Source organism: Myotis nattereri (assembly GCF_964212035.1).
Source record: "Myotis nattereri genome assembly, chromosome: 3".
Classification (NCBI taxonomy): Eukaryota; Metazoa; Chordata; class Mammalia; order Chiroptera; family Vespertilionidae; genus Myotis; species Myotis nattereri.
In genome coordinates, this window is record NC_138077.1 from 28,631,507 (window position 1) to 28,646,741 (window position 15,235).

The 15,235-nt window shown below is 43.4% G+C and overlaps 1 protein-coding gene across 1 annotated transcript in view; it reads right to left on the bottom strand.

Annotated features, from left to right (window-relative positions):
- Nucleotides 1–15,235, bottom strand: part of ZBBX (zinc finger B-box domain containing) — a 107,270-nt gene that overhangs the window by 489 nt on the left and 91,546 nt on the right. The window contains exon 19 of the mRNA XM_081087655.1: nucleotides 1,835–1,973. Within this exon, the coding sequence (XP_080943781.1) occupies nucleotides 1,835–1,973 (139 nt within the window). The remainder of the gene's footprint in view (nucleotides 1–1,834; nucleotides 1,974–15,235) is intronic.

Below are 15,235 nucleotides of genomic sequence, written 5' to 3' on the forward strand. Positions count from 1 at the left end.
TTCCCTCTCCCAAGAAATAAAGTCACAGTGGTACCAAGGAGAGAAGGTTTTACAGTCTCTGACTGTGTCTTTCACCGATGATTCAGAAGGCACTTTGGAAACTTGCTGAGCCTCAGGGTCAACATTAAGGACATTCATCATTACATTGGCTGTTTAATAGAATCCCAATGAATGTAGACTGCCAGATAAATCAACTCTTTTGTGTACAGTAAATTAGGACTACATGGATAGCCAGTCAAGATATGCCAAAACCAGAATGAATGACAATAATTATTGAGTTATTTTATTTTTTGTGTTTTATTGTGGAGAGGCAGCTCTGTTGGAGGCTCCAGCGTGTAAGATTCCAGAGTTGGAGAAAAGGTAGAGTGGGGAACAGTGGGGGGCCTGCACCACTCAGATGTTTTGGTTTAAATGATCTCAATTGTCAGTCCATGTATGGCACTAAATATAAAATACTTGCCTAACATTCCATGATGGATATAACTGTTCTTTGGATTTTTTTTTTTTTATGTCCAGCACTGGCTAAATAGCAGAGCCTACACTCTCGTCTGTGAACCAGTGCAGATCTAACTGTGAATAAAAATGTTCACTGGTGCCGAAACCGGTTTCGCTCAGTGGATAGAGCATCGGCCTGCGGACTGAAAGGTCCTAGGTTCGATTCCGGTCAAGGGCATGTACCTGGGTTGCGGGCACATGCCCAGTAGGAGATGTGCAGGAGGCGGCTGATCGATGTTTCTCTCTCATCGATGTTTCTAACTATCTCTCTCCCTTCCTCTCTGTAAAAAATCAATAAAATATATTTTTAAAAAAATGTTCACTGGTAATGGCATTTTCATGACATTCTTAGTTTTAAAGCACAGTTTTTTATTCTGTTAATGTGTTCCCCTTACGTTTTTGTACTAATTGTTCTTTATTTTATGAAACGGTGGTGACAGTAAGTGGTAGGTTTCTTTTATCTTTAATTACTTTGGTGGGGGGTTGGGGGAATGGCAACTTTAGATTTAGCCCTTTTAAAAATAAACTTTTAGTGTTAGAAATGCAAAAAGCCAAGAACCACAGCTAAATTATCTCCTTCTTCAAAAAACAAACAAACAAACAAAAACTCGTGCTTTCCTTTTACTGCAATATCAGACTTCAAACCAATCAAAGAAATTTACAATACAAGGGGCTTTTATTTACATTTATCACAGACATATGAGAAACCCTCCTCTTTTTACAAGGAGTTCCAGTATGTCAACAGTAGAGTGACATGGTAAACTACATTTCTTAAGCATTTATTAGTATATTAGTATGTTCCTTATAAACTGGTCACCATTCCTAAAAGCTCTTACCTTATGTGAGGAAGGAGTAAAATGGTAACAAACTGAATTATGCTATCATCAACAGCATGGAGTTGATTTCAAGAAAGAAACCTCTCAATATTGCATTCTGAAAACTTTATTCACATTGAGTAAGATTCTACTAATGCAAAGTATTAAAATTTATTTAAAATTAAAAGTATTAGGTTAATTAATGAAAGTAAGGCAACTGCTTTTCAATTTAAAAAGAAATGTCGGGTGGTTATTGAATTCCATTTTTTACATTTTTCTGACATGTTTTACAGCAGAGAATTATATACTTTCGTATTATAAGTAATTGTTATACTTTATAATAAAGCAATGCCTTCATAAGCCTTTTACTAAATCCCTACAATAGGTCAGCAAAGGACACAAAGATTTTACACGAATAGCCATATAAAGTACACACATGGGGACAATCTTTCTTCATATAGCGAAGAGAATTAGTTGGGGCTTGTCCAAATTGTTACTATGCATTATGTTTACATATAACCTACCTCAGTTCCTTAATTCCACAAGGGTCCCTGGAATGTGAGGTCTTAAAGAAATGTAGGGTAGCCTGACTGAAGCTCAGCGAATCATTGTTGAAGGCTGGTGACTCTTCTGAGGTTAGGCTGTAACTTTTTTCCGAAGGATCTGAAATATTTTATTTCATGAATTGTCAACACATAAATTCAAGAAACAAATGCACAGCATATGGCTCTGACATTGTATCCAGAGTAAACTATAACTAGTATAAAGAGGATCATAGATGTTGTATCATCTCTAAAGTTTCTAATGTTTGTAGGATGGTCACAGAATGAGGTAAATTTGTTTTGAGATTCCAGATTAGGGCATGGGTATCAAGTCACTTTTACCATATTGATTTTTTGTTTAGCAAATCCCCAATCTTACTTTTTAGCTTAATTGGGATATATTTGACATGAAACATTTTTTTAAGTTTAAGGTGTACAATGTGTTGATTTGAAACATATATTGTGAAATGATAACCACCATAGTGTCAGCTAAAACCTCAATCACATCACATAAGTGCCATTTATTTTTTTGTGGTGAGAACATTTAATATCTACTCTCTTAGCAACTTTGAAATATGTAATACAGTAATATTAATTACAATCCCCACCTGTATGTCAGAAACTCAGAACTCCTCACTTTGTACTTTTTGATCAACATCTCCCAGTTTTTCCCACCCCAAAGCCCCTGGCAACCACCATTCTAATCTGTTTCTATGAGTTTGGCTGTTTTAGACCCCCATGTAAGTGATATTATATAGCATTTGTCTTTCTCTGTCTGACTTATTTCAAACAGCCATATTAATTTTACAATATACATTATACCTAAGAAAAGTGTCCAATGCCCTGAGAATTCATAAAATACAAAGAAAACCAAGTGATCCTCTTAAAGCTAGAATATTGTCAACTCCTCAACTTATCTGAATGTTAAACACTTTATTATCCTTTTTTGTCTTCTAAGAAATAAAAGCTTTACCTCCATACAGTGGGAGGCAAATGTTAGTCTTGGCAAAGTTGCCCTTTTGTGTTTGTTTTTGCTTCCTGGCTTTGTTTGGGTAGAAAATAACCATTTGTATGTGAAAGGGGAGAAGTCTTAAATCTTCTCCTTTTCTGTAAAGCTAGCCTATGGTTCAGCCTAGGTAAGAAAAAATAGTGCAAGTTATGTCAGCAAAAATATAAGCAAACATATCCTATCTAATAAAAGAGAAACATGGTAATTAGCCATACCTCTGCTACCCTTCCCATTGGCTAATCAGGGTGATATGCAAATTAACTGCCAGCCAAGATGGCGGCCGGCAGCCAGGCAGCTTGAAGCTAACATGAGGCTTGCTTGCTTCAGTGACAGAGGAAGCCAATGTTCCCCGCCTCCCACTGCCGTCCTCTGAGCTTGCAGTTTGAAACATAGTTACAAATATAGAAGCTAAACAAAACCCCAGAAACCTGCTTTCAGCTAGCCGGGCTTCAGACAGCAGGACCACAACATTGTTTCAATTATAGAACAAATGCAGATCCCTGCTTTCAGCCAGCCAGGATCTCAGAGCTGGAGTGAGCAGGACTGCAACAGTGTTACAATTTTAGAACCCAAACAAACCAGATACCTGCTTTCAGCAGCCGAGGCCTCAGAGCTGGAGCCAAGCCTCAGAGCTAAAGCTGGCCCAGAATAAAAAAAAGAAAAAAAGGAGCAGCTGGGAGCTTCAGTCACCCGCCAGCCTGAAAACAGCCCTCAGCCCCTCACCCAGACTTGCCAGGCACCCCAGTGGGGACCCCCACCCTGAAGGGGGTGTGACCAGCTGCAAACAGCCATTATCCCCTCACCCAGGCTGGCCAGGCACCTAAGCGGGAACCCCACCCTGATCCAGGACACCCTTCAGGGCAAACCAGCCGGCCCCCATCTGTGCACCAGGCCTCTATCCAATATAGTAAAAGGGTAATATGCCTCCCAGCACCGGGATCAGCAGAGCCGCAAGGCCTCCTGGCACCGGGATCAGCGTGACAGGGGGCAGTGCCCAAACCCCCTGATTGCCCTGCAGCTCTGTGTGTGAGAGGGGGCGGGGCCCCAACCCCCTGATCAGCCCTGCTCTGTGCCTGATAGGGGGGAGCTCCCCAACCCCCTGATCACCCTGCGGCTCTGTGTGTGACAGGGTGCAGTCCCCCAACCCCCTGATTGGCCCTGCTCTGTGCGTGACAGGGGGTGGCGCCACAACCTCCCCATTGACCCTGCCTTGAGTGTGACAGGGGGCAGTGCCCCAACCCCCCAATCGGCCCTACCCTGAGTGTGACTGAGGGTGGCATTGCAACCTCCTGATCCTCCCTGCTCTGTGCATGACAGGGGGTGGCGCCCCAACTCCCCAATTGGCCTTGCTCTGAGCCTGACCAGGGGCTGCACCTAGGGATTGGGCCTGCTCTCTGCCACCCAGGAGCAGGCCTAAGCCAGCAGGTCGTTATCTCCCGAGGGGTCCCAGACTGCGAGAGGGCACAGTCCAGGCTGAGGGACCCCCCTTCACCCCTGAGTGCACAAATTTTTGTGCACTGGGCCTCTAGTTTATACTAATAAAAGGATAATATTCTAATTAGACCAGATAGACCGGACGTCTTCTGGATGTTCTTCCAGACAAAGCCATGGTGGCAGGGGCGAAGGCAGAGGCAGTTAGGGGTGATCAGACCTGCAGGGGAGAGTGCTTAGGGGCATCAGGCAGGCAGGCAAAGGTAGTTAGGGGTGATCAAGCCAGCAGGCAGAGGGTAAAGGGTGATCAGGCAGGCAGGCAGGCAGAGGTAGTTAGGGGTGATCTGGCAGACAGGCAGAGGTGGTTAGGGGCAATCAGGCAGGCAGGCAGGTGAGCCATTAGGAGCCAGTGGTCCCGGATTGTGAGTGGGATGTCTGAGAGGGGTCTCGGATTGGAGAATGTGCAGACCAGGCTGAGCCCCCCCCCCCCCCGCCCACAATGCATGAATTTTGTGCATTGGGACTCTAGTCTTTATATAAACTACTAAGAAGTCAAGTATAAAAAAAATGATTACTATATTATAAAGGTCATAATGCCTTCTCTCTGTCGTTGATACAATTCTAAGAGTCATCTAACTTGTATATAAGATTATGCTGACTTTTAAAATTGTTAAATTCCTGGGTGCTCCTCTTCCCTTTATTCTGATGACAGTGCCAAGTAAACACCCTCCTGATCAGAATGACCAGACACCAAACTGAAAGGAGTTTTAGGGATAAAATAGGGCGGTTTAGGGAGATTTAGAAATAAAGAGGATCTATGGGAGAGGAAGGCATAGGTGAGGGCTTGGAGCTGCCAAAAGGCATACATTCACAGAGAGAGAAAAAAGGTGCCACGGGATAAGGGGAGAGGAAGACATCCATTCACAGAAGATAAGGAAAAGCCACAGGGTATGGGGAGAAAAAAGAAACAAACTTTCACAGAGGATAGAGAAATGCCAACAAGTGGGAAAAAGAGGAGAACAGATTTTCACAGAGAGATAGAGAATTCTACCACTGAGTGGGGAGAGAAAGGGAGGTGGGTACCATGTAGGGTTTGGGCTCTGAAGCTGATATTCTGCAAAAGAGTGACCAATGAGAAGGGAATATCAAGAGACAAAGAACTGCAGCCTTTATAAACCTTAGAAAAAAGGAGCTTAATGGGTCACCCCCTTGGAACCTCCTCCCTATTGGGAGTCTGTACTTGCTTCCAATAAAATTCCACCCTTTTCATCTACCACCTTTTGTCCATGGTTTCATTCTTTGAATCCATCTGGACAAGGACCTGGGAAAGAAATCACCCTTGCATCCTGCTCCAGAAAAACAACCGGAATCAAAACGACAATGTATCATATACTTACTTGACTGAAGAGATTTTTTTGGGTTTTTTTGGTCATTAGTATTAATTTGAAGTTACTTAGATTATTTCTTCTAAGGTAAGATAGACCTCAATGCATGTATAACTGGAAGTGCCCTAAAAATTATTTAGCCCACTGACTTTCATATTATGATACATGGAGAAATTCAGTAGGCTTAAGGATGAAGCTACTGCTAAAGCAATCAGGAGGGCTTTTCTTGGTCTTATTTACATTTGAATAATTTGAATTAATTAAGATTAATTTGGAGGAAAAACAAAAGATTTCTCAGATAAAATTTTTGTCTCATCCCCACTTGCTGGAAATTAGGAAATTAAGGGCCCATGGAGGATTGGCAATTCGTTGAAATTCTCACAGACACAGAGTCGAAGAATTAGAACTAGACCTGAGCTCCTTTAGCTCACCTATGTCATAAAATACAGTGGGGCCTTGACTTAAGAGTTTAATTCGTTCAGAGACCAAGATCATTAAGGAGCTCATTAAGGAGCTCGTTAACTCAAATTACTCTATCAACTCAATGCAAAAAATCGGCCGAGAGACAGCTGGTATCTCAAAAAATTCGTTAGTCGGGACACTTGTAAGTCAAGGCCCCACTGTACTTTATGTCCCAGAATCTAATTCTCTAGCTTTAGGCCACTATCTTCTCTCCCAATTTTCCACTAAGTAAAAGAATATGGGTATGCCAGGCGCCTTTACATGACCCAATGATAGGCAATATTACTTGTGGGAAAATAGTCAATTCAGGATTTGGAATTGGTAGGGTTAGGGTACTAAAACTCAATAATGATGCTTAGAATTGAAGAATACCACCAGGAAGGTATTCAACCTCGGTTATGTATTTGAGTTTTAATTAAATGAACACAGAACTAATTTAAATTGTGCAAATAAAACGGGCCTGGTTTTTTGTATAAGTATTAATTCTCAGAATTCTATTTCAAAACATCTTGTCAAGGTAACAGGTGCAAAGGTGACATCACTTGACTTTTCACGACAGAAAAAATATAAAACTGCTTATAAAGTCCTGTTGCAGGTTAGTTTGTGCTAAACCTAAAAGGTCAATTGTACAAAAACCCAAGTCTCCTGACCTTTTAATAGAGAGCGAGGAAAACTGCATTGATATTTATATTGAAAATTTTACTTTATAACTGTCAGGTCAGCTGATTGTTGAAAAATGGATTTTTTATCCCTAGAGTAAGAGTATATTCTCTGATCATTGAAATATCTCTGAAATACAATAATACGGAAAAGGGAGCAGGGACTGGTAGGGTGGAGGTGGAAGAGGGGAGATAAATGGTGATGGAGAAAAAATAAATTTAATTAAAAAAAAAAGAATTAGACAAAAATATTGGTTAAATGTAAACTTCTAGGGTGCATTTCTAAAACTCATGTAATTTAAAACATATTCATATAACTTTATTCCACACAAAAATAATCAAATATGAGTATAGAAATAAAGGAAAGAATAAAGGAAGGACCAAAGAAACATTAAAAGTTTAAAAACATTAAAAAGTTAAAAACTTCAAAGAATGGAAACACAGTAGATGGTTATTTACATAAGGAACCAAAAACAATAAGCATTTCTAAAGAACTGTGCAGCATAGCTACGAATGACCAGTGTTTAGGAGGATGTGACAACCAGGACACACGCTCTGCACCGGTGAGCCCCTCCCCAGCTCTCCAGCCTCCTGCTCTCCTGTCCCTCCATTTCCCTTCTGCTCTGCCACTGGATCTCGCCTGCTTATCCCCCCAAACCTTCTTCCCTTTATCTTCATTCTGCCCCTCTAGTGGTCACAATATTGATTTGAAATAAGGATTTCGAATTATTTGAGTGGCATTCTGATATGGTGGTAAGACAAAGGCATATAGGACAGACCTACCTGGGTTTGTGCCTGGGCGCTTATGTACAAAGGGGAGACCATGGCAGTTACCATGCCCAGAGCCAGTACGCACAAAAGGGAAATAAAAAATAGCACCTGTCCAATTCCAGAGTAGCTATGAAGAGCAAATGAAACAATCTATACTAATAAAAAGGTAATATGCTAATTAGACTAGACATCTTCTGGATGTCCTTCCTGACAAAGCCAGCCTGGGCGAAGCTGCCCTCCCGCAGTCCTGGGTGCCAGCGCCTGCAGCTGTGGCCTGGGAGAAGAGAAGCCGAAGCAGGCCGCCCGCCCAATGTCCTGGGCGCCAGCACCTGTGGCTGCGGCCCGGGCGAAGCTGCCCTCCCCTGGTCCCAGGCGCCTGCGGCTGGCCAGAGGGAGGGAAGCCCAGATGACTGCAGCCAGCCAGGGGAGGGAAGTCTGGGTCCCGGGTGGGAGGCTGAGGCAGAGGTGGTTAGGAGTGATCAGGCCAGCAGGGGAGCAGTTAGGGGTGATGAGTCTGGCAGCAGAGCAGTTAGGGGTGATCAGGCAGGCAGGCAGAGGTGGTTAGGGGCGATCAGGCAGGCAGGCAGAGGTGGTTAGGGGCGATCAGGCAGGCAGGCAAAGGGGTTAGGGGTGACCAGGCAGGCAGGCAGGCGAGAGGTTAGGAGCTAGCAGTCCCAGATTGCGAGAGGCATGTCTGACTGCCATTTTAGGCTCCTGTGGGATGGGTCTAAACCCGCAGTTGCACATCCCCCTATGGGTCCCAGGTTGGAGAAGGTGGAGGATGGGTTGAGGGACTCCCTTTCCCGGGTGCACGAATTTCGTGCACTGGGCCTCTAGTATTATATATAAAAACAAATAATATTATTACTCATTGAAAGGGTTCATATTCCTTAGAACATTTTTAATATGTTGACTTTCACTTATATGGAGCATTCTATTTATTCTCTGAAATTCGAAGTGGCTCCAAAGCAAAAAGATTTCCATTCTAGCCCATCATTACCTGGCTGTCTTATCTAGTGAATTTGCTAACTGTAAACCCCAAGTAGGCCTTCTACAATTTAATATCATGTTTGATGGTCAACCAATGAACAGAGGCTCCAATTACATAGGAAACCACTGACTCACTATTTTACATCACAGACAGCTGGCCACATCTGATAATATCAGGTAGATGTTTATTCTTTCTTGTTTAAAAGAAGGTGATTTCCTCTCTTTAATTGTTTGGTTCAGTTAACTATCTATAAACTCACACAAATGATTGCATGGGAATTAAAGGACCAACAAGGATGTTAAACCACAAGTCAGAATGAGTTTGAAGCAAACAAATCATTTTTAATTATTGAAAAGCACGTGCCTTAAAGTACTTCATTACTGCTACTTTCTCATAATGCATCTTTTCTGATACTTTCCAAATTTCTTTAGGCCATAACATCTGAAACCTGTCAAGGTGCCTTAATAAGTAGGTTATACTGATATGTTGAGCTTATTAAGGAAATTACTGTAGTATTATTTACAAAAATATGTGTGGAGATAATAAGGCATGAGCTATAGCTAACTATAATCCTCAAAGCAGCCTAGAAGAAAACATAGTTGTAGAATAAAAATAGCTTTTAGATATTTTCCCCTGAAATTTAGACTTACCAAGAGTACCTTATCTTACTGTATGTAGAAAGCAGCACCCACTGATTCTTTATACAATTGAACTTTTTTTTTTTTCCAGGACTTACTATGTAGGCACTGCTGAGTTAGCTTGTGTGTGTTTATGTGTGTGTGTGTCCCTACTTCAAACCCCCAGTGGCTTGGCAGGACTCTTAGAATGACATCCAAACTCCTTATTGCAGACAGAAATAAATGTTTGTAAATATAATATTTAATACACATTTGAATTCAAATCCAATCACTGGACAATTTTATGATAGGGCCTATTACTATACCCAGCTTCCATATATAGAAACTGATGCAAAGTGAGATTAAGAAAATAATTTGCCCAGTGTCACAAAGCTAGTAAGGGAGTGTTTTATCTCGGAACCAGCTCCCCGGTCCGGTCCCCGCGCCCCCCCCCCCCCACCAGCCTGGAGGCTTTGCTGCCCCTTTTCTCCTGATTCAGCAGGAAGCTGTGTCTGCACACAGGCATACCCTGCTGTGCCCACCTCGCCTACGCCTACTTCTGAAATGGCTCTGATATCAGCTGCAGCAATCTGAATCAGAGGAGAAACACTTTACTTAATGTAGTTATTTTCTGTCTTTTCTTCCCCCCGCTCTTTGGCCAGGTTGTTTGCCACCGAACTTAGGGAAGTGGATGCATCCTAGAGCTAACAGGAAATGGGTCAAGGTTAGCTGCTCACAAACACACAGCTTTCACAGGGAGGTGAGCACATTTACATTTGTATAAGCATCAAATTGTGTAGCTGTGTCTGCATGAGACCAAATCACAGAAGTTTTACCAGATTGCATCATAAGTGGCAAAATGTGGGTGGAATTTTTCTGCCCATTGATGCTAAACAGAATACAAAACCCTTGTGCAGAATCAGTGAATTTTCTAGAATAGGGCCTGATTTCACTTCACTCCAGCATCTGTCACCTCACTGACTGTGGGGTTGATTCAGCTGATGTGCCATCTTCTTCCATCCTCAGCTCCAGGAGAGTGCCTCAAAGCTGTGAACTCATCCAAAGCTAATCTCCCGATATGAAAAGAGAGCTGTGCCGGGGTCAAGTGTGTGTAAGTGATGGCCTCCTGCTCCTGAGCCATAGGCTTGCTTTCATATGTGAAAAGTTATGTATTCCAGTGAAAATGTGGGGGTTGGTGTATGAGAAGATGAGAAACACAGGGAAAAAGGGAAGCATGTAAGAATGAGAGTGATAAAGGCAAATAAAAAGCTCAGTGGGCCCTGACTGGTTTGGCTCAGTGGATAGAGTGTCGGCCTGCGAACTGAAGGGTCCCAGGTTCGATTCCAGTCAAGGACATGTACCTTGGTTGTGGGCACATCCCCAGTAGAAAGTGTGTAGGAGGCAGCTGATCGATGTTTCTAACTCTCTATCCCTCTCCCTTCTTCTCTGTAAAAAATCAATAAAATATATTAAAAAATTTTAAAAAAAAATCTCAGTGGTTAGAAAAACACATACAATAAGACTATTATTTGTAAGTACTGGATTTCATTTGTAAATAATGGAACTTATCAATCTATCAAAAGAATAAACCCTTTATTTTCTGATTAAAAACTTGTCCCTTTAGACCCAGGTCAGACCAGACATGCTTTATATTACAATTTGCCTTCAGTGTATTACCTCCCAGAAGATTTACATTTGATTTTTAGAAATATAGAGTAAAGCAAATGAAAGGCAGATGGGTAAAGATGAATCATAAACTCTCCTCCCTCAACTTATAAGGAAATAGAAAAAGCAGAAAAATTAAAATAAAATCGGAACAGCCCAGCTGGTGTGGCTCAATGATTGAACACAGAACCATAAACCAGGAGGTTCCAGGTTCCATTCCTGGTCAGGGCACATGCCGGGATTTGGGGCTAGATCCCTAGTAAGGGACATGCAGGAGACAGCCAATCAATGTTTCTCTCTCATTCATGCTCCATCTCTTTCTCTAAAATCAATAAAAACATATTTTAAAAAAACTGTAAGAGGAACCACACAAAGAAAGGGCTACAAGTTGACATAATAAATTTTGACAAGGGGCAAGCAAAGACATAAACAGAAGATTAATTGAGACGTAGCTGAGTGTTACTGCTGTGCATCCCAACCCCCTTCCCACCCAATATGCTAATCATAGGAACATGAGAATATCAAAAGTACTGACAAGCAGAGGCAAGTAAATTGTAAACCTACAGGTATCCCCACAGGGACAGAATGCACTTGAAACCAGGTTCAATGAAAGTTGCCATTTAATACAATTTTTTAAAATGATAAGAGAACCTAGATCCTCCAACAAAGGAGGCTGAGCTCTCCAGTCCTTCATCTATCCTCTCCTGGACTTTGAGCTAGCAGGATACAGAAGACTGCAATAGTCAACCCACAAGAATATCTCCAAAGAGAAAACTGACACATCTCAGTGCAGGTATAAAGCACTTCAAGAAAAATGGATTCTCACTATATTAGAAAAGACAGAGGATATGAGAAAAGCTACCCACAATGAGTATGAGCAAGTAAGATACAAAGAAATGATAGCAACTAGCTATGCAAACAAACAAACCAGAATCCACAAATCCATGGCATGTAAAGAATCCTATCTAATAAAAGAGAAACATGGTAATTAGCGTACGACCGCTACCCTTCCCATTGGCTAATCAGGGAGATATACAAATTAACTGCCAGCCAAGATGGCGGCCGGCAACCAGGCAGCTGGAAGCGAACATGAGGCTTGCTTGCTTCAGTGATGGAAGACTCCAACGTTCCCCGCCTGCCTTGCCAGCCTCTGAGCTTGCAGTTTGAAACATTGTAACAAATATAGAAGCTAAACAAAACCCCTGAAACCAGCTTTCAGCTGGCTGGGATCTCAGAGCTGGAGTTGATACAGTGTTTCAATTATAGAACTGAAACAAATCAGATACCTGCTTTCAGCAGCAGAGGCCTCAGAGCTGGAGCCAGAGCTAAAGCTGGCCCAGAATGAAAAAAAAAAAAAAAGAAAAAGAAAGAAATAAAGGAGCGGTTGGGAGCTTCAGTCACCCGCCAGCCTGAAAACAGCCCTCAGTCCCTCACCCAGACTGGCCAGGCACCCCAGTGGGGACCCCCACCCTGATCCAGGACACCCTTCAAGGCAAACCAGCCAGCCCCCACTCATGGACCAGGCCTCTATCCTATATAGTAAAAGGGTAATATGCCTCCCAGCACCGGGATCAGCGGAGCTGAGAGGCCTCCTGGCACCAGGATCAGCATGACAGGGGGCAGCGCCCAAACCCCCTGATCGCCCTGCGGCTCTGTGTGTGACAGGGGGCGGGGCCACAACCTCCCTATCCACCCTGCTCTGTTCCTAACAGGGGAAGGCGCCCCAACCCCCTGATCAGCCCTGCTCTGTGCCTGATAGGGGGAAGCTCACCAACCCCCTGATCACCCTGCGGCTCTGTGTGTGACAGGGTGCGACGCCCCAACCCCCTGATCGGCCCTGCTCTGTGGGTGACAGGGTGCGGTGCCCCAACTCCCCCCACGGGACCTGCTCTGTGTGTGACGGGGTAGAGCCATAACCTCCCCATCGGCCCTGCCCTGAGTGTGAGAGTGGCGGCGCCCCAACCCCCTGATCGGCCCTGCTCTGTGGGTGATAGAGGGCGGCGCCCCAACCCCCTGATCCGCCCTGCTCTGTTTGTGACAGGGGGGAGCTCCCCAACCCCCTGATGGGCCCTGCTCTGTGAGTGACAGGGGGCAGCGCCCCAACCTCCTGATTGGCCCTGCTCTGTGCGTGACAGGGGGTGGTGCCGCAACCTCCCCATTGACCCTGCCTTGAGTGTGACAGGGGGCGGTGCCCCAATCCCCCAATCGGCCCTACCCTGAGTGTGACTGAGGGTGGCATTGCAACCTCCCGATCCGCCCTGCTCTGTGCATGACAGGGTCAGCACCCCAACTCCCCAATCGGCCCTGCTCTGAGCCCGACCAGGGGCTGCACCTAGGGATTGGGCCTGCCCTCTGCCACCGGGGAGCAGGCCTAAGCCAGCAGGTCATTATCTCTCTAGGGGTCCCAGACTGCGAGAGGGAACAGGCCAGGCTGAGAGGCCTCCCCTCCCCTCCAGGTGCACAAATTTTTATGCACCGGGCCTCTAGTCATTATAATAAAAGGCTACGGCACCGGGCCTCTAGTCATTATAATAAAAGGCTACGTGACTGTTACAATGGAATGACCAGAACGACTGGTCACAATGATGTGCTCTGACCACCAGGGGGCAGAAGCCCAATGCAGGAGCTGTCTCCTGGTGATCAGTGCGCTCCCACAGGGGGAGCACCGCTCAGCCAGAAGCCATGCTTACGGCTGGCGAGCACAGTGGCAGCAACAGCAGCCTCTCCTGCCTCCGGGCAGCACTAAGAAGCAGTGAGCAAGTGGGTGGTAAGGAGCGATGGGTCCGAGACTGTGAGGGGGATGTCCACCTGCTGGCTTAGGCCTGATCCCTGGGGGTCCCGGACTGCGAGAGGACGCAGGCCGGGCTGAGGGACTCCCTGCCCCGAAGTGCATGAATATTGTACACTGCGCCTCTCCTTAGTAAATAAAAGACAAATGTGGTAGAAAACAGATCAAGACCATAAGAAAATTTCCATAAGTCTTTTGGCTACAAAAAGTAATAATAACACCATTTTTTAAAAATATGGTTTTACTAGTATTGATTTTAGAGAGAGAGAAAGGGAGAGGTATAGAGAGATAGAAAGGAAACATCCATGAGAGAGAACCATCAATTGGCTGCCTCTTTCATGTCCCTACTGGGAATCGAGTCCAAAACCTGGGCATGTGCCCTGACCTGGAATCTAACCTGGGACCCCTTGGTTCATGGTTTGACATTCAATCATTGAGCAATATCAGCTTGGCAAAAACAATATTTTTAAAAAGAGTAAAACTAATATCAAAGATCAAACATGGTAGATAGCAAAAAAGGAAAAAATCAAATGTTGATCTGTTTCTGGATTAAATTTTGTACCAGGAAAAAATAAGCTATAAAGAACATCATGACAATTTTTAAAAATTAGATATGCACCATGTATTAGATACTCTTACATAAATGTTAAATTTACAAATTTTTATTATTTTACTATGGCTGTGTAAGAGAATGTCTTTGTTCATGGGAAATGCACCCCCAATTTTTTTTTTGGTAAAAGGATCATGATGTTTATAACTTCCTCTTTAATGGTTTAGGGGGAAAAAAGAGGTGTGCGTGTGTGCGTGCGTGCGTGCGTGTGTGTGTGTGTGTGTGTGTGTACCTATGTGCAATGGGGGCAAAAGAAAACAGGTGGTGACTGGATAAAGTTTATACCGAAGTTCCTTGTATGATTTTTGCATTCTTGCAAGTTTTCTGTAAGTTTGAAATTATACCAATGTAAAAAATTACTAAAGAAAGTCAAAGCAATTCCTTTAGAGAGCTAATTTATTAAGTTGATCAATAAGGAATAGCCTATAGCCCACTGAAAACTGTAACTCTGACATAGAAGCTACCCTTGAGAGAATCACAGTAAATTCAAAGAAAGTTTTAAAAAATGGATTAAATAGTTGAAGAAAACATAAGTAAATGCATTGTACAAAGAGGATCCAACATAAACAAAATAGGTTTCTCAGCAGGAGAAAACCAAATGGAACAGAAAAGCAATTTAAATATACAATAGCAGAAAATTTCTCTGAAAATAAAGAGGAACTTATTTTGCAGACAGAAAGAGAACCCTCTATTTTAAGAAAGGCTGGATTATTAAAACTGAAACAATCCTTGTTCAGTTACTGAGTTTCAAAGATGTGAATATTTTTTCAAATATCCAGTGAGAAAATAGGAGAGAGAGAGTGAAGTAAAGAATCAAGGTGACCTCAAACTACTTCAGAGGGGAATTCAGGCCCAGAAAATGATGAGTCAGATGTATAAGGTTTAAGATAAAAGTGATCCAGGGAAATTAGACTCAGCCAATTTGCCATTCAAATATAAAGGTAGCAGGCATTCTGAAGCATGAAAAACCTCAAGAAATTGAGCTACCATGAGCC